Raw genomic sequence first — 24,148 nt, 5'->3', positions numbered from 1 at the left:
ATCCGACGGTGGTGGGCTCGGCCCTAATACCGTGGCGGCATGCTAGGGTTTTTAGAAGTGTAGGGTTCTTCAGCGGCTTCGCGAGCCGGCTTGCGCATTGCGGTAAGATTTCGGCTCCTCGCTATTCTGGGAGTGCTCTCTCACGCGGATTTAGCTCTTGTTTGGCCAGAATCATGGGGAAGGAGAAGGCTCACATCAACATCGTGGTCATTGGACATGTCGACTCCGGCAAGTCCACTACCACGGGGCATCTCATCTACAAGCTGGGAGGAATCGACAAGCGAACGATTGAGAGGTTCGAGAAGGAGGCGGCCGAGATGAACAAGCGGTCGTTCAAGTACGCCTGGGTGCTGGACAAACTCAAGGCCGAGCGCGAGCGTGGAATCACCATCGATATTGCGCTGTGGAAGTTCGAGACCAACAGGTACTACTGCACCGTCATCGACGCTCCCGGTCACCGTGATTTCATCAAGAACATGATCACGGGAACTTCCCAGGTGAGTTTCCACACTGTTGGTTTTGTGTGCTAATTTTTCTATTTGTGTTTGTGAAAGGCTGACTGCGCTGTTCTCATCATCGATTCCACCACTGGAGGTTTTGAGGCTGGTATCTCCAAAGACGGTCAGACCCGTGAGCACGCTCTTCTCGCTTTTACTCTTGGAGTGAGGCAGATGATCTGCTGCTGTAACAAGGTATGGTTTTATATTCATAGCTGGGTATGTCTCATGGATTTTTCTGTGTTGCTTAGATGGACGCTACCACCCCCAAGTACTCCAAGGCGAGGTACGAAGAAATCGTCAAGGAGGTGTCGTCCTACCTCAAGAAGGTCGGCTACAACCCTGACAAGATCCCCTTCGTTCCCATTTCCGGTTTCGAGGGTGACAACATGATCGAGAGGTCGACCAACCTCGACTGGTACAAGGGCCCGACTCTTCTCGAGGCGTTGGACCAGGTGACCGAGCCCAAGAGGCCATCAGACAAGCCCCTCCGCCTCCCACTCCAGGACGTTTACAAGATCGGAGGAATTGGAACCGTCCCCGTGGGACGAGTGGAGACCGGAGTCCTCAAGCCCGGTATGGTGGTGACTTTCGGCCCAACCGGACTGACGACTGAGGTGAAGTCCGTGGAGATGCACCACGAGTCCCTTGTGGAGGCACTTCCCGGTGACAACGTCGGGTTCAACGTGAAGAACGTCGCGGTGAAGGATCTCAAGCGTGGTTTCGTGGCGTCCGACTCGAAGAACGATCCGGCCAAGGAGGCTGCCAGCTTCACTGCCCAGGTGATCATCATGAACCACCCCGGACAGATTGGAAACGGCTACACCCCGGTGCTCGACTGCCACACCTCTCACATCGCTGTCAAGTTCGCCGAGCTCCTGACCAAGGTGGACAGGCGATCCGGAAAGGAGCTGGAGCAGGAACCGAAGTTCCTGAAGAACGGTGACGCTGGGTTCGTGAAGATGCTGCCGACGAAGCCCATGGTTGTGGAGACGTTCGCGGAGTATCCTCCATTGGGACGCTTTGCGGTGCGTGACATGAGGCAGACGGTGGCAGTGGGAGTGATCAAGGCCGTGGAGAAGAAGGAACCCACCGGTGCCAAGGTGACCAAGGCGGCCGCCAAGAAGAAGTAAAGAGGGAGAAGTTCTAATGCCGTACCACCGAGTTATTTCACCGTACAACTATTTGGACGTCCTCGTTTTGTCGGAGTTTTCTTTTTTGTTGTGGATCTTCTAGTTAGCAGTTTTGTAGGCACGCTGTTTGCATTCTTCTTTCCTATTATTTATTTGAATATTAGGTTATTTTAGTAGTTTTAAAAGTCCCGCCAAATCTAGAGGTAGCGGTGGTTTTGTTAACACGCTACGCACGACCTCGTTTCATTATGTCTGTACGCGCAGCTTTGTCAGAGCGATCGTTCTTGTTCTTGCGGAGTGATAGGAAGGAGGGGTGATTATTTCGATCGATCGATCGAAATATTTCGAGGCTCGAGCTCCAGGAGCGGATTGATCGACGGCGCCATCGCAGTAGCAGCGGCGCGTGCTCCTCTCCTCCAGCGATCGAGCGATGGATTCGTGCGAGGCGGCTCAGATCGTGTTCGCCAGGGTCAAGGCGATCGATGCGGAGAATGTGAATCGAGTGATGGGGTATCTGCTGCTCAAGAACTCGGATATGTTTAGCCTCGCCTTTAGCACGGATCCGGAGCTCAAATCGACCGTCGCCAAGGCCAAGAAGGAGCTCTTCTGCAACGAGAATCATCTGGCAACGATCGGTGGCATCGGCGAGTTCGGTGGATCATCGGCTACCAAGGCCAATGGTTTCAGAAGCAAAGCTCCAGCCAAGATCGCGGTTCCGGCGCCCGACGAGGATCCCCCCAAGCCATGCATGTATTTTGCCAAGGGATTTTGCAAGAACGGGAGCAGCTGCCGCTTCATCCACGATTCCGCGCTGCTCCAGTCGGATTCCCCGCCGAAAGATCAGTTCTTGTCGATGGAGCGCCTGGAATTCCAGCTCCAGGAGCTCTTGCGCTCGCGCAAAGGCGTTCCCATCTCCGTCTCCTCGCTGCCGCAGATTTACTTCGAGAAGTATGGCCGCTGGCTGGAAGCCGATGGCTATGTCTCCGAGAGCCAGCGCCACGCGAAGCCGGGCTACACCCTCACAAAGCTTCTTAGCAAGTTCCAGAGCGTCACCGTCGTCGAGAGGTATGCTTCTTTCTTCGATCGTAGCTTAGTTTTCACAGTTTTCATCCATTCCTTCTCGATTCTTCGCATTTCTTGTTAGCGCCATTGTTGCTAGGTATGCTTCTTTCTCTAATCGTAGCTTAGTTTTCATCCAGTCCTCGATTCTTCGCAATTTCTTGTTTGCTTGGGGCATTTTCTTCTTCCTCCTTTGCGAGCGTCAGTCTCTATCACTTCTTTCTTTCCTTTCCCAGGCCCCATCGGCAGCACGCTCTCATGCTCGCGGAGGATGTTCCAAAATACAGCGCTCACAAGGTGGATCTGGACGAATGTAACGATCCAAGCCCTTGCTCCAGACAAATCTATCTCACGTTTCCATGCGATAGCAATTTCTCCGAGGAGGACGTCGCGACACACTTCCGGTACGTTGTGTTTAATTCCTTCGCTACAAGAGGAGCGATACGAAACTTTACTGTGCAGAGCTTACGGTCCCGTGGAAGACGTGAGAATTCCAACCCAGCACAAGCGAATGTTTGGGTTTGTGACGTTCACGTACGCTGAGACGGTGAGGATGATTCTGGCCGAAGGAAATCCTCACCATGTCTGTGGTGCGCGGGTGCTCGTCAAACCATACCGCGAGAAATCCAAGCCTATGAACAAGTACGTAAATTCTCCAGTTGAAATTGTCTCTTCTCCAGCTCGAAGCTAATGAAACTTGACTTCACAGGAAGCAGATGGAGAAACTGCTTCATCCAGCCAAGGACGAAGCTAAACGTTAAGTATTTGTTTTCTTCGGCTCAAGGACTGATATGTGACCGTGCACTCTGTGATCCAGCTCCGAGCATTATAGGCAGTGATGCGGATCGGAGACTCGAGGAAGAAAAAAAGGCTATGAAGAAGCTTGAGATGCTAATGGCCGAAGTCCGAGCCAAAACTCGTGCCAAATTGGAGGCGCAAGCCGTTTCCGATCTACTTTCACCCGAGAATACTACGAAGCAGTTCTTTAATGATCCGGACTTGGCGGTACCACTGCGAGAGCTCAAAGTGTTCCCTCGAGGTTTGATTGGCAGCTTCTTTCTGGTGTTAGTTCGTAATATTTTTGTTCTTGTGTGTTTAGGAGGGGGATACATGACTAAACCGCTCTCACCGGACTTTCCTCTCGATTATACCCGTGACTGGTACAAGCATTTATATGTACTGTGAACGTTTACTCAGATCAGATGGTTCTTTTGACAGCGATCCAGAAGTGATGAAGAAACGTTTCCTGGAATCTCAGCTTCGAAACAGTTTGGGATTGCCTCCGAATTCATCGTTGATTGCGAATGGACAGTACGACGCTTCTGGCAACTGCTGCATCTGCTTTCGTAAGTGTAAAAAGTTACTCCGCTTTATTACCGGTCCCAACGTTTCACTTTTTGTTTTTCACTTTACAGGTCTCGTCGTGGATCCCATTCGCCTGGAATGCAACCATGCGTTTTGCGAGCAGTGTGTTCTCAGGGTTCGTTTATTATCTCTTGACTTTTTCCCTCGAAACTCTCGAGTAACTTTGGGATGTTTGTGCCAGATCCTCCAGGGTGCCCCGAGTGACGAGTGCCCGATTTGCAGCTGGAACGCAGAGACTCAAACCTACAACAGGATGATACACAAGGAAGAGATGGAATCGTGGCTGCCTCCGCCCCAGCACCAGCAGCCGATCTGGTGATCTAAGGCAAGGTTCTTCCAAACTCTCAGCACATTTTACCAACTTACTGGCGAGCGAAAGCATTTTGGAGAGAGATCTCTCAAAACGTTACAGGAACCAATTACTCATCACTCACTCCAGTGACAGCACATACGAGAAGAGAAATCTAAACGAAAGTTATATATAGATCGACCTCTACTTCTGCGTGATATAATTTGCACCGTGCCATCACGCCTCCAAGTGAAGAACAGGAAGAACATCGTGATCGTCAAATTCTTCCAAAGAAAACTACCACGACCAATCTAAACAAATTTCTATCGTTCCATCTATCATGCGATGCATTGAATGAACTCGCGAGAATAGCATCGTAAAAAGAATAAGCACATCAACATCCTCAGTTGCCATCTAGCTGTTAAGAAAGAAATGCGCTCCAACCTCCAAAGGGATTGGTCGCTTTCAGAGCATATTCCAACAGTGGCAACGAATATTCCCGGCTTCGAAGCTCTGGGAGGGTTAGGGCTGGAGCCGTGGCGCGCGAGGAGGTGCCGCTGTTCTTCCTCCCCGGTATGGATTGTGGAGCTGGCTTGGATCTAGGATGCAATGTAGGTCGCGATTCGGCTTAGAATCCGCCGAAATTCCCGAGCTGGGGGTGTGTTCTTCGATCGGCAATGAGGAGCGGGCACTAGATTCAAGCGGATGGGGCCCCGGCGCACGCCCAGGGGCCCCATTTTCTCCAGTGTTGTGGGCTCATGATTTCTGGAGCTGGGAGAAGATGAGGTGAAAATCTGGCTGGAAGGCAGCAGCTCGGGGCGATGGGAAGGATAATGCTGGTGCTCGTCGTGGGAATTCTCGTCTTGTCGAGCTCCTGGCGGGCGGATTCCTTGGCGGACGATGCCTCGGCGCTGCTGAAATTTCGGGATGGGGTCACTGGCGATCCAGGGGGGCTGATCAGGAGCAGCTGGGTTGCCAACAGGGTGGATCCGTCGGGCTGCCCCTCGCAGTGGCACGGGGTAGTGTGCTCCAATGGCAGCGTCACTGGTTTGGCACTGGGCGATCTCCAGCTCCAGGGGGAAATCTCTCCTGGAACGATCGGCAGGCTGTCCAGGCTCACGTCGCTGCTTCTCGGCAACAATTCTCTGGGTGGAAAGCTTCCAGAGGATCTGGGCGAGCTCCATGCTCTCCAGTTTTTGGATCTGTCGGCCAACCAGTTCGTGGGATCCATCCCGAGCTCCTTTGCCGGCCTGCGCAGCGTGGTAAACTTTTCTCTCTCGTCAAACAAGCTCGAGGGGCCGGTCCCGGATATGTTTGCGAGCATGATCCGGCTCGGAGATCTCGACTTAAGCGGCAATTCGCTCTCGGGTGGCATCCCTCCATCGATCACTTCGTTGCGGCAGCTGGTCTCGCTCAACCTCTCGTGGAACGCGTTTAGCGGTGTGATCCCGAGAGAGATGAGCAGCTTGGAAAGCTTGCACCGGCTGGATCTTCGCCAGAACAGGCTCTCCGGAGAGGTGGATCCCGTGCTCATGGGTCTCAGCCGCATGGAAGTGATCGACATGAGCTGCAACGAGCTCTCGGGGTTGCTCCCGTGGCAGCAGGGTGCTCCATTTGTTTTCCCGCAAGGCATCAGCTCGGTAAATCTCAGCTCCAACAGGTTTACTGGCGAGCTGGCTCCCGAGAACGCGGCGAGCTTGTTTGCGAGCGAGCTGCAAATCCTGGACGTGAGCAGCAACTTGTTGTCGGGGAAGCTTCCGTCGTTTTCGTTTGTCTTCTCGCTACGTGTCTTGAAACTCCAGAACAATTCCTTCGTGGGATATGTACCTCCGGCGCTTCTCGCCACGGAATCTGTGCTGGAGGAGCTTGACATCAGCTTCAACAATCTTTCCGGTAAGTGTTTACGTTGTTTGCTTCTCTTCTGTCGCTTATATTTCTCACTCTTCTCTTTCTTGCAGGTACTATTGGAATGGTGGCAGCCACCAGTCTATCGATCTTAAGGCTAGCGTCGAATAACTTCTCGGGTACTTTGCCGATAAGACTGGGAAGCTGCGCCATAGTAGACTTCAGCAACAATCATTTTTCCGGGAACTTGGACGTGATGAAAGACTGGAGGGACAGCTTACAGGTTCTCGACCTCAGCGGCAACTCTTTTGACGGCGTTCTCTCCAACGAAACAGCACACCTCCTCCGACTCATGTACCTCAACGTATCTCACAACGCCTTGTCTGGTCCTATTCCCGGTACTCTCGCATCCCTCCGCAAACTGACCGCGCTAGACCTCAGCTCCAACAATCTCGACGGTGAAATCCCTGGTGATTTTTTTCACTCCCCGTCTCTAACCATTTTCAGAGTCGCAAACAATAATCTCGTGGGTGGGATTCCAGTCGTGAGCTTCCTTTCCTCTTCCGCCATCCCCGGTGAGCTCTTGTCGCCCACCTCCATCTCTTCCACTCCCCCAGCGGTTTTGTTCTCCCCGTTACAAGTCCTTGACTTATCTTTCAACAGTCTCAATGGTTCCATCCCCCAAGAAATTGCTTCTCTATCGGGACTAGTCGTCCTTAACCTGGGAGGAAACGACTTCACTGGAGGCATTCCCAGTCAGCTCTCACGGTTGAGGTACTTGGAGAATTTGGATCTTTCGTCTAACCATCTTCGTGGCCGGATTCCAGCACAGCTTCCATCTTCATTACAGACGTTGAACCTGACAAACAACGACTTGTCGGGACATTTACCAGCAAACTTGCTATCAAGATTCCCACTGTCGTCTTTTTTCCCGGGCAATGCCGGACTTGTAGTACCTGGAAGCAGCGGGGCTGGAATCCCGTCCTTGCGGTCCAGGCGGGGCAAAGGATTATCATCCGCAGTGAAGGCCGGCTTGATTGGGGGGTGTGTAGCAGCAACAGTCATCATCATTGCGATCGCTCTGTTCGTCTACTCCAGATTGCAAGCAGCTGACAAAAATTCTTCGGATGAACGTGACGTGGTAAAAAGTCCTCATCGGTTGGAGTTCGGGCCTCCATCTGCGGCTAAAGCTGGTGCTTCAGTGAGCTTATCGAGGGAGCAGCTTCTACCTCAACAAGGAAACGTCCCTGGCTCTCCGGAGCAAGGTGACGGACGGGACACCAAGAAGAAACAGGAAGGCTTGCTCACAAGAAAGCGAAGCAAGAGTAGAACAACGCTGCTCGACGAAGGTCCGTCATCACTCGAACGTGCTCCCAGTCAGAAGGTCCGTTCTCCCGATAAGCTGGCTGGAGATCTCTTTCTACTTGACAGTTCGATTGTTTTCACGCCGGAAGAGCTGTCGAGTGCGCCTGCTGAAGTTCTCGGTCGCAGTAGCCATGGTACTTCGTACAAGGCAACGCTCGAAAATGGACACATGCTGGCAGTCAAGTGGCTGCGAGAAGGACTCGCCAAGAACAAAGCAGCGTTCACTCGTGAAGCTAGAAAGTTTGGTTCCATTCAACATCCAAACATACTTCCTCTCCGAGGCTATTACTGGGGGCCGAGAGAACACGAGAAGCTCGTCATATCGGACTACCTCAGCTTTGGAAGTTTATCTGATCGACTTACAGGTAAAAGTTCCGCCTTTCCCTTTCTACGCATTTCCTTACCTATCCATTTCTTCTACGCAGAAAGAAGTGGTCGAAGATTTCCACCACTAGAATGGTCACAGCGAGTGCGCATTGCAGTCGATATTACGCGCGGACTTTCGTATCTGCACACCAAGCACAAGCTCCCTCACGGCAACTTGAAAGCTAGCAACGTCCTACTGGATGGATCTTCTCTCGTAGCGCGGCTGTCCGACTACAGCATTCACCGGCTCATGACACCCGCTGGAACAGCCAACCAGATTCTCAACGCGGGAGCGCTGGGATACCGCGCTCCCGAGCTTGCACACGCCAGGAAGCCAAAGCCAACTCTCAAGGCGGACATATACGCCTTCGGTGTGATCCTGATGGAGATTGTCACGGGCAAAGGTGCCGGAGACATCATCTCTGGAAACTCTGGAGCTGTGGACCTCACCGACTGGGTGAAGCTGCTCGTCTCGGAGGGCAGGGGTCCGGAGTGCTACGATCAGGCACTAGTTGGCTACGACAGGGATCAAGAGCCACCGCAGGGGATCGACGATGTTTTGGCTCTGGCGCTAAGTTGCATTTTGGAGCGCTCGGAGAGGCCGAGTATCAAAGTGGTCCAGGAAGACTTGCGTGCTGCTTGTCCAGAGAAGAACTGACAGGACGCTTTTTCTCGTTGTAAGATTTTTATAGGTTTTCCATGCTCATTATTTGATGCACATAATAAATCTTGTTATGTGTGGAGGAAGAAAGTGAACACTAGAGCATGCAAGTGAAAAGAATAATAATCCAACCATTGGAAAACCTAGCATTTGAGAAGTCTTGTAGAATGAAGATCTAAATGAGAAAAATGAGATCCAACAAGAAAAAAAAAACATTTGAGAGATCTCCCACAGATTGACATTTCTAAACTCCCACAACATTTTAGCTTGTTAAAAATTTTAGAAATATATAGAAACTTTGCAACAGTATCAAGCATTACTTTGGCTGGAGATTTAGTCTCCGTGGCTTGTGTGAGAAAGCGAGGCTCCGTGAGACGCAAGCATTAACCCCATCTTTCATCACAAGTTGCATCACAACGTAGTTAATTCTAGATAACTTTTCACCGCAAATTCGTTGTCACAGCTCAAACAATCAGTGAAACTGACGGCAATAAGGATAACTAAATTGTTTTGTGGTCGGCTCAACGTTTAACAGTTCATCTCGACGAAACACCACAGAGAGGCGCATGGAACCATCCATCAGCGTTATCTTACTGCTGCCATACCCCAACTCCAAGCAATTCTCCCAGATATCATCGATAGCTTCCTCAAAATCCCTCTCCGTTCCAGCATGGAATCTAGAGACAGTGAGGACCATCAATAACGGACCCCGTCTGTGGGCGTAAACTCCAGGTATCTGATGCTCAAGAAAGATATCCGAAACCTCGTAATAGCAAGAGCAAAAATCCTCGTTGTGGATGTATACTCTTGGTTGTGGATCGCACTCCTGCATCACCAAACTCGAGTATGCCAGCGATGAATCAAATGAGCTGAAGAACAAAGCAATAAAAAAAATAAAAAACATCTCTATACATTTGCAAAGAGAAGATTTTGAAGATATATATCACTTTTGTCAACTTTGCTGTGTTGAAAAGTCGAGCAATAAAACTAAGAGTGATCGGTCTTTCCTCCAAAGCTTGAAATGTAAAGCCCCCGTGGAAGAATCGTCAAGACTTCGTTTCACAAGAAGTTAAAAGGGCCCACTGGTCCAAACTTTGGTTGTGCTCTGATCATTTCTTCTTCTCTTCGTGGGCTGGGACACCTGCGGTCAACGCCTCGAGAGTCGCAGGAAGAGCGAATGTGTCGGAAAAGGAGTGAGCAAAACGGTGGAAATCTTCGACCACTTCTCTCTGCGGAGAAGAAATGGATGTAAGGCGATCAGATAAACTTCCAAAGGTGAGGAGTCCGATATGACGCGAGCTTCTCGTGTTCTCTCGTCCCCACCCCCTCCCACCCCCCCCCGGGCGGTACTGGCCTCAGAGAGGAAGTATGCTTGGAAGTTGAATGGAACAAAAGTTTCTAGTGAACGCTGCTTTGTCCTTGGCGAGTCCTTCTCGCCGTCCATCTGAAGCACCATGGCTACTACGACCGAGAACTTCAGCAGGCGCGCTCGACAGCTCTTCCGGCTTGAAGACAATCGAATTGTCCGGTAGAAAAGAGATCTCCAGCCAGCTTATCGGCCTTCTGACTGGGAGCACATCCGAATGATGAAGGAGTTCCCGGGTAAGGCGAGCACGTTCCCGCCCAGAACGGGCAAGCCGGGCGTTAGCCCGGCGAGCGCGTTCTGGAGGGAACGAGCGAGCCCGTGCCCGGGGAATGGCCTTAGCTGTGGCGAGACCATTAGCGAACACGTGGAATAACGTTATTCGAGGATGAGAGGGTTCTCTAGAATTGGCAGTTGATAGCTGAACCTGGCAGTTGTCAGCCACGTTCTCGCTGAGAACCTGACTTCATCCAACGGCTGCCAACAGCTAGATCAAGTTAACAGACGAGCCACAGTCCGTTAAGACGAGCTTCGTCGAGCAACATTGTTCTACTTTGGCTTCACTTTCTTGCAAGCAAGCCTTCCTGTTTCTTCTTGGTGTCCCGTCCGTGGACGTTTCCTTGTTGTCGCAGCTGCTCCCTCGATAAGCTCACTCATGGCTATCATTCCCAAGCTCATGGCTAGAAGGACAGGTGTGAAATGCGGCATGACCAGTACCGCGGTGTGGGACAAATGGGGGCGGAGGATTCCAATCACTGTACTATGGGCCGATGATAACCAGGTTGTCCAGGTGAAGACCGTGGATCACGAAACATTCAAGGCTCTCCAGGTAAGTGTTTGTTCTTTTGTTTTCTATTGCTCTTTTTTTCCTGGCTCGTTAGGTGGGCTGTGCCCAGGCAGCTTAGCTTGCCACAGCTCGGCCATTTCCGTGTACGATTAAGAGAAAGCTTGAAGAGTTTCAAGTCTCGGAATCTTAGATGCGGGACTCCCATTTTGTTCCTGTAGAATTCACATGCATATCACGTATCTTATGAAGGACAGTGGGCAGCAAGCTCTTATTCAGCACGTTGAAGAGCCCTTTAACATCAAGACCGCTCCACATCCCAGCTCGGCCAAAATGATCACTCCACCAAATGTTTCATGCAATAACCATATTCCACTTGGCCAAACCTTATTACACAAAATAGATATCAGATATCCCCTCTACCCCGTCCCTATCCTTGCCACTGCCGCCGCCAGCCATGGATTTGGAGACAATTCCCCTCTACCCCGTCCTTATCCTTGCCACTGCTGCCACCAGCCATGGATTTGGAGACAATCAATCACTCGCTCTCCACATTAATTTTTTTGTATCTTGTTATGCAAAGAGGACTGTATTAACATTACAACCACCAAGGCATGAATAGACAGCGAAAAAACAAGCGAGATACGTGTATGTGGGACACCACATTATTTGACTCTCAGCATCTTAAGTTGAGGAGACGTTCTGTGGAGTGAAAACTCTAATAACGCGAGCATGTCAAGCCTAGGATAATTGCACTAATTAAAAACTGGACTTATTGCATTCTTCATTTGATTTACAAAGTTATAAATTGTCTTCTTCTTGGCTTTGTTGATTTCCAACGAGTTTTTTTTCCTTTGCCTGTTTTTAGCAGGTGGTTTCGTCCTTGGATGAGAGTTTTGAGATAGTTTCAAATCTAACGGCGATCACGATAGTCACTTTCTAACTTCAAGCCATTTAATTGACTCTTGGAATGGAACTGTGGGAGATGCGAAGCTCAAAAATACCAAAATTCGCTGCGCCATACATCACAAGCTCAACAAAGCTTTTTATCATAAGGAACTCTTACTCAAACACAAAGTTTCAAGCAATAGCTTCTTGGCAATGTATGTGATCACCATAGTCACGTCCAGATAAGATTCTCCAATCCTTGTGGTCGTCACCTTGAACCGGCTATCTCGTGCGGTATACTTCCATTCCACCATAAGAAACGTACCAGTAGACATATACTACCTTCCGGCCATCGGTCCCGTGAATATCAAAGGAGCCCTGGGTACCGGTGGGGGACGCGGACCTCTCACTGGCATAGATTCGCCCCACGCAGTCATCTTGAGGCCATCAGGAGATCCAACTGTGAAATCAGTGATTCCATCGACCCATTTTCCAAAGTAGAGCCACGACTTTTTGACTTCGAGTGTTAAGGGACCTTTCGTGTAGAAGATTCTCAGTACAGAGTAGTTGCCCTCGCCCTTGAGCTTGGACTGGGATTCTATAAATCAACAAAAAGAAAATGTTACACAAGATCAAAACCGAAAGAGAGATGATGCTTGGATCAAATCAGTGCCATGTTGCTGAGATGCATAGGAACTCGAGGGAGTTCACAAGCCAAGGAAAGAGCAAAGAAGAAGAAGAAGGAAAGGAAAACTATGAGAGCTCCAAGCTTTGCCATGGCTTGAACCTCTGGAAAAGATGAGAGCCCTTAAAGCTTGTGAAAAGATGGGCGTACATGGAGCTTTCCAGCCTCCAGCAGAAATATGCTTCAACAATGACACATTAACCACTCTGATGACAAATTTAAATAAATGAAAATGATGGAGCCCATGGATTCAAGGATGTTGGTGATGCGTTTCTAAAGTTCGCAAGCAGACAATAGAGTATCAACAGTCCCTCACGATGCAAAATGGAACATACACCTCAGACACTGTGCAAGAATAAATCTCAATAATTCTCAACAAAAAATAATCTGATAAAGCTTTAAAAGGTTCAACAAAAATTATTTAAGAATTCTTGAAGTTTTGATATAAAAACCTCTACTAAAAAGCTTGGATTCACTGAAATAAAAAATAAGAATAAACAACCTTGGCTTAATAAAATTTAAGAAGATACCCTTATAAGTATTGATTACTCAAATTATTCATGTCAAGCAAAACCATAAGCATGAACACTTAACATTGTTTTTGTTTGCTTCTGAAATGACTCCACTGCAGGACTTAAAGCCACCTGCTATGCTCTGTAATGCACAAAACTTGTCACAGAACACTCCACCACTAATGTGTTTATGATGCCAAAATAATGTCAGATTGCAACATACTCCAACTCATCACTTTAAGTGAGGTGTGAACATCCTATAACACAAGGCTAAAATGTGCTATTTTACCTCTCACATGAGATAAATGCATTGGCTTATCTTAAAAAAAGTCATATTGTTGCTACAAGGAGTAGAGAAATATCATGAATTTCCTCTGAAACTAAGGGATCTATATATTTCTTTTCCAATGTTATGTGTGCAATATTGAATCACCTCCATTTGCCATCCTTATCCTGATCATCTGCCATCCCAATCATCCTCAAAACAAAACATCATTCATAGTTGAAAACTTTTTCAAGTTCAAATGCTCCAAGTGATAAACATCTTTGAGGTTAAAGGTGCATGGAAGGCATTATATAGAATTAGTACCTTGAAAGTTGTCAAGAATAAAAACATATGGTTCCATGTCTGCACAATATTACCTTTAGAGAAGCTCTTATCATCTTTTAAGTTTTTTTTAGAAAAATTATTAATTTACCTACCATTAAAACATAACTGTTGTCCACTTCATGAGGGGCATGGAACTATCTCTCTATGCTACTCTGTCATGCAAACAATCCTCCCAGATGTCACAGATAGCTTCCTCAAAATCGCTCACCATTCGATCATGGTTGTGAGGATCATTACAGACCAAATCTTGTGACATCAGGCGCCTGTGCATCGTTAAGGTCATCCGAAATATGAAAAGAGATCGTTACATACACTTTCACTTCGATCACATTCTACAATAGCCTCGGTACCAAATGAGCTCAAGAGTAGAGCAACCGTGAAAACACGAACCATTTTGAGGTCTTTTGCGAATATATATATTGTTTTCATTTGAAACTACGTCAGATTTGGTATGTTGAAATTGGTAGCAAACAGTAATTGGTGAATGTCAAGCCCAGAATCGTGATTTGGAATAAGTTAGAAATGCGGATTATTCCAAAACTTTGTGCTATGATCACTTCTTCTCTTCATCAACTTGGAAAGGATCTTCGGCTCCTACATCTGCGATCAGTGCCTCTAGAGTCGCAGGATCTTCGTCAGGAGGAGCGAAATGTGTCGGAAAAGGAGTGAGCGAAACGTCTGGCGGCTTGTTCCAAGAGTCTCTGATGTAGACAAAATTTCCTTTGCAACCCGGTACCTGTAGAGAGAGCTCGCATTTCTAACTGAAAGAAAGACAAGAGAAACCAAATTTTCTCGTGAGTGAGTACCTGTCCTTTGACCCATATAAGATCTCGCTGCGGCTCCACTTTGTAAACCCAGACGCAAAACACAGTGGCCTTCCGGTTTCCCATTTGTCCTGCCATCTTTTTATTCTTGAAAACCTGAAAGAGAGAAAGAAACTTAGCAACAGCATCGACTTCTATGGCATCGTCATGTTTACTTTGCCTGGTGATTTTCTTCCTCCAGTGGCTCCATGGCTTCTGTGAGAAAGCGAGGCTCCGTGGGACGCAGGCATTCCAGCAAAACCCCATCTTTTCATCGGACCCTGATACATAAACAAAGTAACATCAAACAAGATCCAAACTAGAAGCAACAAAAACCTGGAATCCTTTTCCTATGCTGACGCCGGTGACGTCCAAGAACTGGCCAGGAACAAAATGCCTCACGGTAAGTGGAGTCCCGACCGGGAGGAGCGCGTCTTCGGAGACTTGAAACTCTTTGAGCTTTCGCTTGATCGGCACGCCTTTCGATCGGAAATGGCCGAGCTCTGGTATGCTCAGCTGCTTGGGCTTCTTCTGGCCACATCCCACCTAAGAAGCCAGAAAAACACACACAAAAAAAACCAAATAGTCGAGCAAAGCTTTGCAAGAGAAAACAAAACTTACCTGGAGAGCGTTGAATCCTTCGTGATCCACTGTCTTCACTTGGACAACCTGGTTATCATCGGCCCATAGCACAGTGATTGGAATCCTCCGCCCCCATTTGTCCCAGACCGCGGTCATGCCGCATTTCACAGCAATGAGACCCGTCCTCCTCGACGTCCTGTCCATGGGCTTGGGAACGGCCTCCACGATGGGCCGCGGCTTGGGAATGCAGTCATCCATGGTGAGGATTGCGTAAAACCGGCGCGGGCAAGAGAATGCCGGCTCGATCCGAGGCCCAGGCCCTCCAGCGCCATGGATCGGCTGCCGCCAAGAGAATGCCGAATCGACCTGACGCCCCGCACGCCCGATCCCATCCATTAGCTGCCGCCATCGCGTGGGCTGCAGCAGCATTCCCTTCCCGCAACAACAAACCTTAGAGCCCTAAGCGAATATTCTTGATTAGGGTTTAGGGCGCATCAACGTTACAGCCACAAAGGACACAACACGAAGGGAAGGGAGCACCACTGGACGCGATGGAACGAAAAACAAATAAGGGCAAGATAAATTCGAGATGGAAGAGACTGTCCGCCATGAACTGCGTGTGGATTTTTGAAAAGAATGTGGATTCTCACGATCATTTTACGACAACGAAAAGCTGGCAAAGTTTTGGATCCGGCAGCTCCTCTCCAGGAATAAATCTGCTGGTCGACTGTAAGTGGCTGGTAGAAAGCGCTTCCAAGAGCTTGAATTATCTCCTGAAACTCGTCCACTAGTAAGGAGCTGTTACTTAATGATGAAAGGATAAGAAAACTCCTGGTGGTGTGCCTGTTACAACAAACGATTAAATGAGTCTATCTGAAATGTAGAAACTGTTGGTACTGTAAAACCTACCTGAGAGATGATGCCCGATAGAGACGCACACACACACGAGGAGGAAAGTATTCTATACTGTTCGAGGTATAAACATCAGGCCCGTGCCTGTTATTAGTAAATTTCTCCCATACTTTCCGAGAGCAATGGCAGATTCATCGTGCTCGGTATGTATTCTGAAACTCTCATAAATCTGTCTAGCCCTTCTGCACTTTTTAAGTAGTATCAACTTTGTGGCTGAAATATGGTACCTTGAAATTGTGAATCCGTCTTTATTTCCAAAGCTTGAAATATTTCTTCAATCAATATATCATACCAGTAACATGCTGTGAGACACTTCACCTGACAAGAGGATCAGAGGACAAAGGTGGCTACGGGATTGAGCTCTCGCCTAGGGCTTTGAGTCCAAACCATAGAAGAAGATTGAAGAAGCTGTTTCTATTGAGGCATTATTCCGATCTCACCCTAGGATAAACTTGCCATAAATATTAATATTAATGACCATATAATCACTTTATATATTTTGTCAATTTAAAGGCAATAAGGATAACTTAACTGTTGTTCCACGTAAAATAGGTCTCGTCGTGAGTTCTGGATAAACAAGCGCATAGAAGCATCCCTCATTGTTATCTTACTGGTGCCATGGTTAAACTGTAAACAATCACGCCAACTATCCTCGAGAGCTTGACGAATATCATCTTCTATATAATCATGGATTCTACTAATGGTGAGGATCATTATAAATGCTCCTTGTCTTGCAATATAAACACCAGGTGCCCGTGCATCACCAAACTCTCCCCAAATATCCCAAAGGCAGTCACAGAAAGTCTCATGACTATTATATGCATGTTCAGTTTCATCGCATTCTTTGATCACCTCACCAGAGTATGCAAGTGATGATAAAAATGAGCTAAAGAGTGAAGCCACCAAGAAAATGAAAAACATTGAGATCCAAGTTGAACTTGTCCTTTCATCAATATATTTCAAATTTGCAACTTGTTTTGTTTGAAACTAAGTCAATTTCATACCTTGAAAAATAAGCAATAAAACAGACAGTGATTGGTTTTTTCTTCAAAAGATTACATTGGAATGTCAATGCCTATGAAATAACTGTCAAAGCTTGTTTTACTTTTTTGGATCACTTATCCTCTTAGTTAACATTCCAATACTTTGGACATCCTTTAATCTAAAGGATCTGATTGTTGCAAGATTCTCATATGCCTTGCAATCCAAACCGATGTTTAATCAACACTAGGGCAAGGAGAGGAGATTTATCATGGATTTGCGTGCATAAAATCTTCATTACAAGACAAAGGGTGACGAGGATTTACAATCCCATTTAAGAGCTTATGATTAACAATGTTTAAAAGATGTGTAATTTTGCTTAGTTTTTTTATTAGAAACCTTTGTTTGTAGCTCACTGTCTGCCACTGGAATAAAGTGTTTCTAAGCATTTCCACCTAATTAGTTTTTATTTCTACTCACTAGATTCTAGTCAGGGCCATTGTAAAGGAATCCATGTTACACAATGCCTTCTGACTTCTGAACAGCTTGAGCTTCATGGTTTTCAATGAGAACCTACAAGAAAAAGCAAAGTTCAAAAATAGAAACAAAAATATTTTAAAAGGAACTATATGACAATGCAAGCTACAGAAACATCTGTTGCATCAAGAGCATGATCAAATTGGCCAAGTTACTGGTTATTCAGAAGGCATTATGGTTCATGCAAACTACTTATCAAAGGTAGAAAAAGGTGTAATTACTTAGATAAAGTTTAGGATCTAGATTGGGAATTTGAGGATCAATTAGAGTAGTTATATTGTTCAATAAGTTTCTTTGCTAATAGTAAGGGCTGCTTCTTGAGTTGATCTGTATGGCTTGTGGTGGGTGAAGCCAACTCAACATTATAGTTTAACAGATTCATTGAGTAAGTTTATGACAACACTCATTAGAAGTAGAACTTTGGCATGGGAAAGCTAACTTTCATTCGTTTTGTTGATCTTCTCTTGTATGATCTACCAACTATCAGAGAGTAGTTTTGGTGCAAGTCAAAGTAATTTGTACCTTGTATGACCTAAGAAATGTAGTTAAGTATATAACACTCTTAGAGCTCTTTAGGATTGATGAGAGTACGGTAGTTGGGATTGTGTATGAGATTTGCAAAGCAATTATCAATACACTTAGAGATTCAATCAAGTTCCTAAAAGATTAGTTGGGTTTATCTAGAGCAAGATTTTGCAGGATGCTTCAACTATACACAGTTTGAGATCATGCAGCCAACTGAAGATCCTGGTGTATATTTCAAGCACCATCAATTTATCATCTTTACAATTGTTAACAGTAAAAAACAGTTTTTATACATTTGCTGTGGCCACTCAAGTATGGTGAAATTCAAGATTTTGCAGCCATCTTCAATGGAAAGAGATCATGTAAACTTCAATAATAGAAATTCCTAATCAAGCTTGTCCAAATCCTATTGTGTTGTCACCTTACCTCCTTGGTGAAAAAGGTTACCCATGATCATGATGTCATTTTGATGATCAGAAAATCTCAATGTAACCAATCATCACAGCAAGGATTTGACTTGCATAAAGGTATGTCTAGCTTTTTTTTTTTGCAATATATTATAAATTCTTAATGCAACCAATCATCTACAACAAAGATTTGGCTTGGATAAACGTTTGTCCAGCTTTTGTTTTGCAATACATTGCAAACTTCTGAAGAATAAAAAGTGTGTTATTTTAAACATTTATTTAAACTAATGGGTGGTTGCATTAAATTTTAGCATTAAAAAATCCGGTTTAAATTGAATGAAAGCATTTTAACAAATTTTACTTGGCTAAAAAACCCTAGCTAAAAGATTTACAGTCATTTTGAGAAAGGTTTTTATGTTACAAAAAAACACTACCTTTTCGTTTGTTTTCATCGATTTCCTTCCTCCACTTTAGGAGCTTTGAGATTGACCCCCCTCAATTCCAGATCGTCCAGCATAAACAAACGTCCTAGAGAGAAAAAGAAGGAACCACAAGGACCAAGTTCTAAGGCAATGAGAAGAAACCATGCTTACCATTTTGTCTCACGGAGATCTCTCGCGATAGCTTGACGGCGCCAGTAACAGGATCATTGAAGACCCTCGACTCCATGTTGCCTTCTAGATAGATCTGCTGCCTGGGCGATTCGCACAAACACATCTTGGAAAGAAAAAGGACGAACACCAAGAACTCCACTCACCCCTTTTTTATCTGCGTCGCCAGATCCTTGAGCCGCCGATGGTAAACGACCACCTTGTGGATTTGCTTCGTTGGAGCATTCAACTTCTTTTGCACGCGCAGCCCTCCAGTCGCGACCATCAGCGTGACGATCGCGTTTCCATTCTTGAGAACGAGCTCGGCTGGTGGCTGCGTAAGTTCTCCCACGATCACAGCCTACATTCACAAGAAAAGAAAACCTCGATACTTTCAATCTACGCTGACTTCAATGAACTAGATAGAACGAGAGCTGGAAGAACTTTCTAGCTGTGATCGTTCAACGTAAAAGAAGAAAAAAGGACTGGTTCAAGCACGAAGGATTTCAATACCTTGTACACTCCCTGGAATGCAGGCGCACGGAGCTTCCGCCCCGATTGATCACCGTCCTTGGCTACCGATTCCTCGATGTCCGAGGCCGAGGCCTCGTCGGAGCAGCCACGACACATTACACGCCCCAATCTCGCCGATTCACTGCTGCATTTCGTGGCGCCTACACAGCCAAAGCATGATATTCCGGCGATCGAGCGCACGGCTTACCAAGCGCGCGCAGCAAAGAAGAGCGCAGAGAGGAAAACGCCATCGCCAAAGCAATAAACCCTAAAACGCCCCGTTACTTGGCATTTCCATCCGTACGAGATTGGGCTTAATTTGGCACGGTAAGTTAGCTTTGCAATGAGGAAACTGTCCTGGCCGTCGGATAGCGATCGCACGGCTAGTGTCAAACCCCTAACCCGGATGGAAAGAATATAAGTTTGTGGTCTTCACTTGAGAGAAACCCTCTTGAGGCGGCTAGGGTTCCTCGGCCCTTCTTTCGTCTTCTGCGCAGGTACTCTAGCGCCGAGAATTCTAGATCTAGTGCTTCTTTTCTTCAATTTCGTTGCTCTAACACTGGATCTTTGGCTGTCGCTCGATTCAGGTAGCAGCTATGGGTAAGGAGAAGGCTCACATCAACATCGTGGTCATTGGACATGTCGACTCCGGCAAGTCCACTACCACGGGGCATCTCATCTACAAGCTGGGAGGAATCGACAAGCGAACGATCGAGAGGTTCGAGAAGGAGGCGGCCGAGATGAACAAGCGGTCGTTCAAGTACGCGTGGGTGCTGGACAAGCTCAAGGCCGAGCGCGAGCGTGGAATCACAATCGATATTGCGTTGTGGAAGTTCGAGACCAACAGGTACTACTGCACCGTCATCGACGCTCCCGGTCACCGCGATTTCATCAAGAACATGATCACGGGAACTTCCCAGGTGAGTCCTCTTTTTTCCTTAACACTGTTGCTTTTGTGTGCTAATTTTTCTATTTGTGTTTGTGGAAGGCTGACTGCGCTGTTCTCATTATCGATTCCACCACTGGAGGTTTCGAGGCTGGTATCTCCAAAGATGGTCAGACCCGTGAGCACGCTCTTCTCGCTTTTACTCTTGGAGTGAAGCAGATGATCTGCTGCTGTAACAAGGTATGGTTTTATATTCATAGCTTGTAGTTTTCGAAGGGTATGTCTCATGGATTTTTTTCTGTTGTTTAGATGGACGCTACCACCCCGAAGTACTCCAAGGCGAGGTACGAAGAAATCGTCAAGGAGGTGTCGTCCTACCTCAAGAAGGTCGGCTACAACCCTGACAAGATCCCCTTCGTTCCCATTTCCGGTTTCGAGGGTGACAACATGATCGAGAGGTCGACCAACCTCGAATGGTACAAGGGCCCGACTCTTCTCGAGGCTTTGGACCAGGTGACCGAACCCAAGAGGCCATCGGACAAGCCCCTCCGCCTCCCACTCCAGGACGTTTACAAGATCGGAGGAATTGGAACCGTTCCCGTGGGACGAGTGGAGACCGGAGTCCTCAAGCCCGGTATGGTGGTGACTTTCGGCCCAACCGGTCTGACGACTGAGGTGAAGTCCGTGGAGATGCACCACGAGTCCCTTGTGGAGGCACTCCCCGGTGACAACGTCGGGTTCAACGTGAAGAACGTCGCGGTGAAGGATCTCAAGCGTGGTTTCGTGGCTTCTGACTCGAAGAACGACCCGGCCAAGGAGGCTGCCAGCTTCACTTCCCAGGTGATCATCATGAACCACCCGGGACAGATTGGAAACGGCTACACCCCGGTGCTCGACTGCCACACCTCTCACATCGCCGTCAAGTTCGCCGAGATCCTGACCAAGGTGGACAGGCGATCCGGAAAGGAGCTGGAGAAGGAGCCCAAGTTCCTGAAGAACGGTGACGCTGGGTTCGTGAAGATGCTGCCGACCAAGCCCATGGTTGTGGAGACGTTCGCGGAGTATCCTCCATTGGGACGCTTTGCGGTGCGTGACATGAGGCAGACGGTGGCGGTTGGAGTGATCAAGGCCGTGGAGAAGAAGGAACCCACCGGTGCCAAGGTTACCAAGGCGGCGGCCAAGAAGAAATGACTAGTTCTTTGGAGCTGGAGAGATAAGTTTGTTGCTGTTGTGGTTTTGGATTGCAGGATGCAGTATGCTCGTCGCCTTCAGTTCTGGGTTTTGGACAGAAGGTGGCGAGCTTAACTGTGAACTCTTTTTTTACTATAGTAAGAACTGTTTTAACTTTCATTTAATTGTGGCTCTAAGACAAATTTATTAACATTGAGAGATTTGGAGATTAGAACGCTAGGATCTTCCTTGGAATGTTCTGGGATGCGCTTGTACGGAGTACCTTTCGAAGCCAAACGCGTGATGTACCAGAAACAACGTCATGGATTCAAACCACGGTAGCCATCCCGACGGCCTGGATGTCAGACACGTGGCAGCACACTCCCCGTTGCTTTTGTTCTTGAAAGAAAAGGCCCCGAGAAGAAAAAAAGAAGAAGGGGGGAATCGGTCTCGTCGCCAATGTCGCATAGCTCCAATGGCGGTACGAAGAGCGCCAATGAATCTTAGATCTCTGATCGTGGAATCGCTATCTCTGCACAGATGCTGCGGCGGGCAGGCGGAGATCGCTTCCATCGCCACAATCGCTGCGAGCGATCCTGTTCGATGTCGATGGGACGCTGTGCGATTCCGATCCGGTGCATTACCAGGCGTTTCGCGATATGCTCCAGGAGGTACGCCGATCGATCTTGCCCGAGCGTCGCCTCTCTTTCCGATTGGATTCCCCGATTTCACACCCCTCGCTGCGATTTTAGGTCGGATTCCAGGGAGGAGCTCCGATCACGCGGGAGTATTTCTGTGGCCACATTAGCGGCAAGCACAATCGCGATATCGGGCTGCTCCTCTTTCCAGACTGGGACGAAGCCAAGCGCTCCAAGTTCTTCGATGACAAAGAGGCATACTTTCGCGGGTACAAAGATCGATCCTTTCCCTTCTCTTGGAAGAATTCGCCGTGATTCTTCCGTCTAGATTTGCAGGCTCGCGGCAAAGGATCTCAAGGCGCTACCCGGCCTCCACAAGCTGTGCAAGTGGATCAAAGAGAAAGGCCTGCGTCGCGCTGCCGTGAGCAATGCTCCAAAGGAGAACGTCGAGTTTATGATCTCCCAGGTCGGGCTGGAAGGTTTCTTCGAGACGGTGATCCTGGGGAGCGATTGCGCTCGAGCAAAGCCATTCCCAGATCCGTACCTCAAGGCTCTGGATCATTTCGGCATCACGGCAGACAATGCCTTCGTCTTTGAGGTGATCAAATTCTCGACGTCTTTCTTTGGACCTCTCTTCTTATTTCTTACGTTCTTTTGCTAGTTTTATCACGACTTTTCTTTTGACTAACGATTCTCGTGGATGATCGTAGGACTCGCCATCTGGAATCAAAGCAGGCGTCGCCGCGGGCATGGCAGTGGTGGGATTGACAACGGGGAATCCTGAGGCTGCTCTTCGTGAAGCCGGCGCAACGTTTCTGGCCAAAAACTACGATGATCCAGCTATTTGGGCGGCTCTGGAATAAGAATAAGCCCGCCCTCTCTCTATCAAATTTTTTGTTATCAAATCTTGAACAACGCTTTTTCTAAATCAACTTTTTCAAAGTGTTTCTAGAAAATCTCATTGATAGTGTTAAGGGGATCCAAACCGTTTTTCGTTTACCATGTAGAATTTAATATCTATTTAAGTACTGGCCAAAATTTACAAATCAACAAATTTCTACCTCTTACATCATGTGAAAAACTGGGGTCTTGGTGAAGAATTCCGTGAGCACCAGAGCGAGGAAGCCAAGCATGGCAGTCCGCCCATTCCAGCGCTCCGCCATGGCTCTAAACGGGCCCAAGGATCGGCTATCGGGGCTCTCTCCCTTAAACATGGGAACCAGCGACGCGTATGCAAAGAGCTGTGCCACCGCCAAGAAGTTAAACAAGCCGAAGTTGCCTGGCGTGTAGAGCTGCTCGGCCACCGTTTGTCCCGTCATTCTCTCCACTGCAAAGGCCCACAAGATTCCAACCATTGCCTGTATCAATGGAAAAATAAAACTTAGCACAAGGGACTAACCAGGAACTTTGGAGAAGGGAGGGACTTACCAGTCTGCCGTTGATCGTCTCTGGGCCAGCGCCATCGAATGCCATCAAGCTCGCAAATGATCGATCGCCCGTCTCTGGCCGCCTCTCAATCTCAGGCCTAGGCCACAATGCTCCGGACGATGGCACCGCTCCAAACACGGACTTCTTCTCCGACTCATTCTCGGCCTGGTTCTTGAGCACATCCTCGCGGGTGATCTCCTTCTTGGTCTGGTCCAGTACGCTGCTGATCCCATCACCTCCTCCAGGGGTTCGTCGGCCATTGTCCGACGAAGCTCTCACTGGCAGGAAGGCCAAGGAGCGATTGGATCGAGACTTGGGAGCGGCCGCTCCTAGGGAGGATTTTGAGAGCGAGGAAGGGATTGCTGCAATGCCACTGCCTATGGCGAGTGCCATCTTACTAGAAAAGCCTCAGAAGATTGAAAGATAGACAAAGCGTGGAAGAATTTGTGTGAGCTTTGGTAGAAGTCTAGAGCTACGCTGTAATACTTGCTCCACTACGGGACTCGAGAATTTATACTAGCAAATACGACACGTGGCAGAACCAGGGGCTATGTGTCGATTAAAGAAATCGCCAATGTGTCGCGATGTTTGCGGTAGTACGTATCCATGGGAAGGATCATCGAAGTATGCATATTCGTTTATAGTCTCATTGTTGAAATATGCGATTTGCAACGGTTTACAAGAACTCTTGAGAAGTTAGCGGGTATTTGTTTCTTGTCCCCTGTTTATAATGCTATGTTAATACTTTTTCAGA

The 24,148-nt window shown here is 47.7% G+C and overlaps 8 protein-coding genes across 10 annotated transcripts; 5 read left to right on the top strand and 3 right to left on the bottom strand.

Annotated features, from left to right (window-relative positions):
• Positions 1–6: 6 nt before the first annotated feature.
• On the top strand, positions 7–21,513 carry LOC9632493 (elongation factor 1-alpha). Of its 3 annotated transcripts, XM_024675417.1 has the most exons (5): positions 7–102; positions 170–497; positions 555–692; positions 749–1,600; positions 21,320–21,513. In XM_024675417.1, the coding sequence occupies exons 2-5, from the start codon at positions 174–176 to the stop codon at positions 21,347–21,349; spliced, it is 1,344 nt and encodes a 447-aa protein (XP_024531185.1). In that variant the 5' UTR covers positions 7–102; positions 170–173; the 3' UTR covers positions 21,350–21,513. The 3 variants fall into 3 exon arrangements, with proteins under 3 accessions (XP_024531185.1, XP_024531184.1, XP_002970583.1); XM_024675416.1 differs by lacking the exon at positions 21,320–21,513 and having other exon boundaries at positions 749–1,806; XM_002970537.2 differs by lacking the exon at positions 21,320–21,513 and having other exon boundaries at positions 17–102; positions 155–497; positions 749–1,806.
• On the top strand, positions 3,380–4,675 carry LOC112346358. Its single transcript, XM_024675142.1, has 5 exons — positions 3,380–3,728; positions 3,789–3,849; positions 3,908–4,035; positions 4,105–4,169; positions 4,236–4,675. Exons 1-5 carry the CDS (start codon positions 3,380–3,382, stop codon positions 4,371–4,373), a joined length of 741 nt encoding a protein of 246 aa, XP_024530910.1. The 3' UTR covers positions 4,374–4,675.
• Positions 4,849–8,670, top strand: LOC9632491 (probable LRR receptor-like serine/threonine-protein kinase At4g20940). Its single transcript, XM_024675414.1, has 3 exons — positions 4,849–6,236; positions 6,302–7,918; positions 7,979–8,670. The coding sequence occupies exons 1-3, from the start codon at positions 5,165–5,167 to the stop codon at positions 8,575–8,577; spliced, it is 3,288 nt and encodes a 1,095-aa protein (XP_024531182.1). The 5' UTR covers positions 4,849–5,164; the 3' UTR covers positions 8,578–8,670.
• Positions 13,825–15,284, bottom strand: LOC9631784 (50S ribosomal protein L3-2, chloroplastic). The gene is made up of 5 exons (XM_024675419.1): positions 14,847–15,284; positions 14,562–14,771; positions 14,402–14,506; positions 14,229–14,342; positions 13,825–14,158 (listed from the first exon to the last, which is right to left on the bottom strand). Exons 1-5 carry the CDS (start codon positions 15,234–15,236, stop codon positions 13,976–13,978), a joined length of 1,002 nt encoding a protein of 333 aa, XP_024531187.1. The 5' UTR covers positions 15,237–15,284; the 3' UTR covers positions 13,825–13,975.
• LOC9632490 (single-stranded DNA-binding protein, mitochondrial) lies at positions 18,513–19,544 on the bottom strand. The gene is made up of 5 exons (XM_002970297.2): positions 19,481–19,544; positions 19,273–19,433; positions 18,927–19,120; positions 18,763–18,863; positions 18,513–18,697 (listed from the first exon to the last, which is right to left on the bottom strand). The coding sequence occupies exons 1-5, from the start codon at positions 19,521–19,523 to the stop codon at positions 18,618–18,620; spliced, it is 579 nt and encodes a 192-aa protein (XP_002970343.1). The 5' UTR covers positions 19,524–19,544; the 3' UTR covers positions 18,513–18,617.
• Positions 19,667–21,513, top strand: LOC9632489 (elongation factor 1-alpha). The gene is made up of 4 exons (XM_002970533.2): positions 19,667–19,769; positions 19,860–20,192; positions 20,261–20,398; positions 20,468–21,513. Exons 2-4 carry the CDS (start codon positions 19,869–19,871, stop codon positions 21,347–21,349), a joined length of 1,344 nt encoding a protein of 447 aa, XP_002970579.1. The 5' UTR covers positions 19,667–19,769; positions 19,860–19,868; the 3' UTR covers positions 21,350–21,513.
• Positions 21,514–21,731: 218 nt separating this feature from the next.
• On the top strand, positions 21,732–22,922 carry LOC9631783 (haloacid dehalogenase-like hydrolase domain-containing protein Sgpp). Its single transcript, XM_002970532.2, has 5 exons — positions 21,732–21,809; positions 21,869–21,999; positions 22,081–22,235; positions 22,303–22,564; positions 22,677–22,922. Exons 1-5 carry the CDS (start codon positions 21,788–21,790, stop codon positions 22,827–22,829), a joined length of 723 nt encoding a protein of 240 aa, XP_002970578.2. The 5' UTR covers positions 21,732–21,787; the 3' UTR covers positions 22,830–22,922.
• Positions 22,923–22,954: 32 nt separating this feature from the next.
• On the bottom strand, positions 22,955–23,842 carry LOC112346440 (early light-induced protein, chloroplastic-like). Its single transcript, XM_024675446.1, has 2 exons — positions 23,395–23,842; positions 22,955–23,324 (listed from the first exon to the last, which is right to left on the bottom strand). Exons 1-2 carry the CDS (start codon positions 23,785–23,787, stop codon positions 23,031–23,033), a joined length of 687 nt encoding a protein of 228 aa, XP_024531214.1. The 5' UTR covers positions 23,788–23,842; the 3' UTR covers positions 22,955–23,030.
• Between the last annotated feature and the right edge of the window lie 306 nt (positions 23,843–24,148).

Source organism: Selaginella moellendorffii, unplaced genomic scaffold, assembly GCF_000143415.4.
Source record: "Selaginella moellendorffii unplaced genomic scaffold, v1.0 SELMOscaffold_14, whole genome shotgun sequence".
NCBI lineage: Eukaryota > Viridiplantae > Streptophyta > Lycopodiopsida > Selaginellales > Selaginellaceae > Selaginella > Selaginella moellendorffii.
Note: the sequence above shows the minus strand (reverse complement) of the source record. Positions and strands in the feature narration are given on the sequence as shown.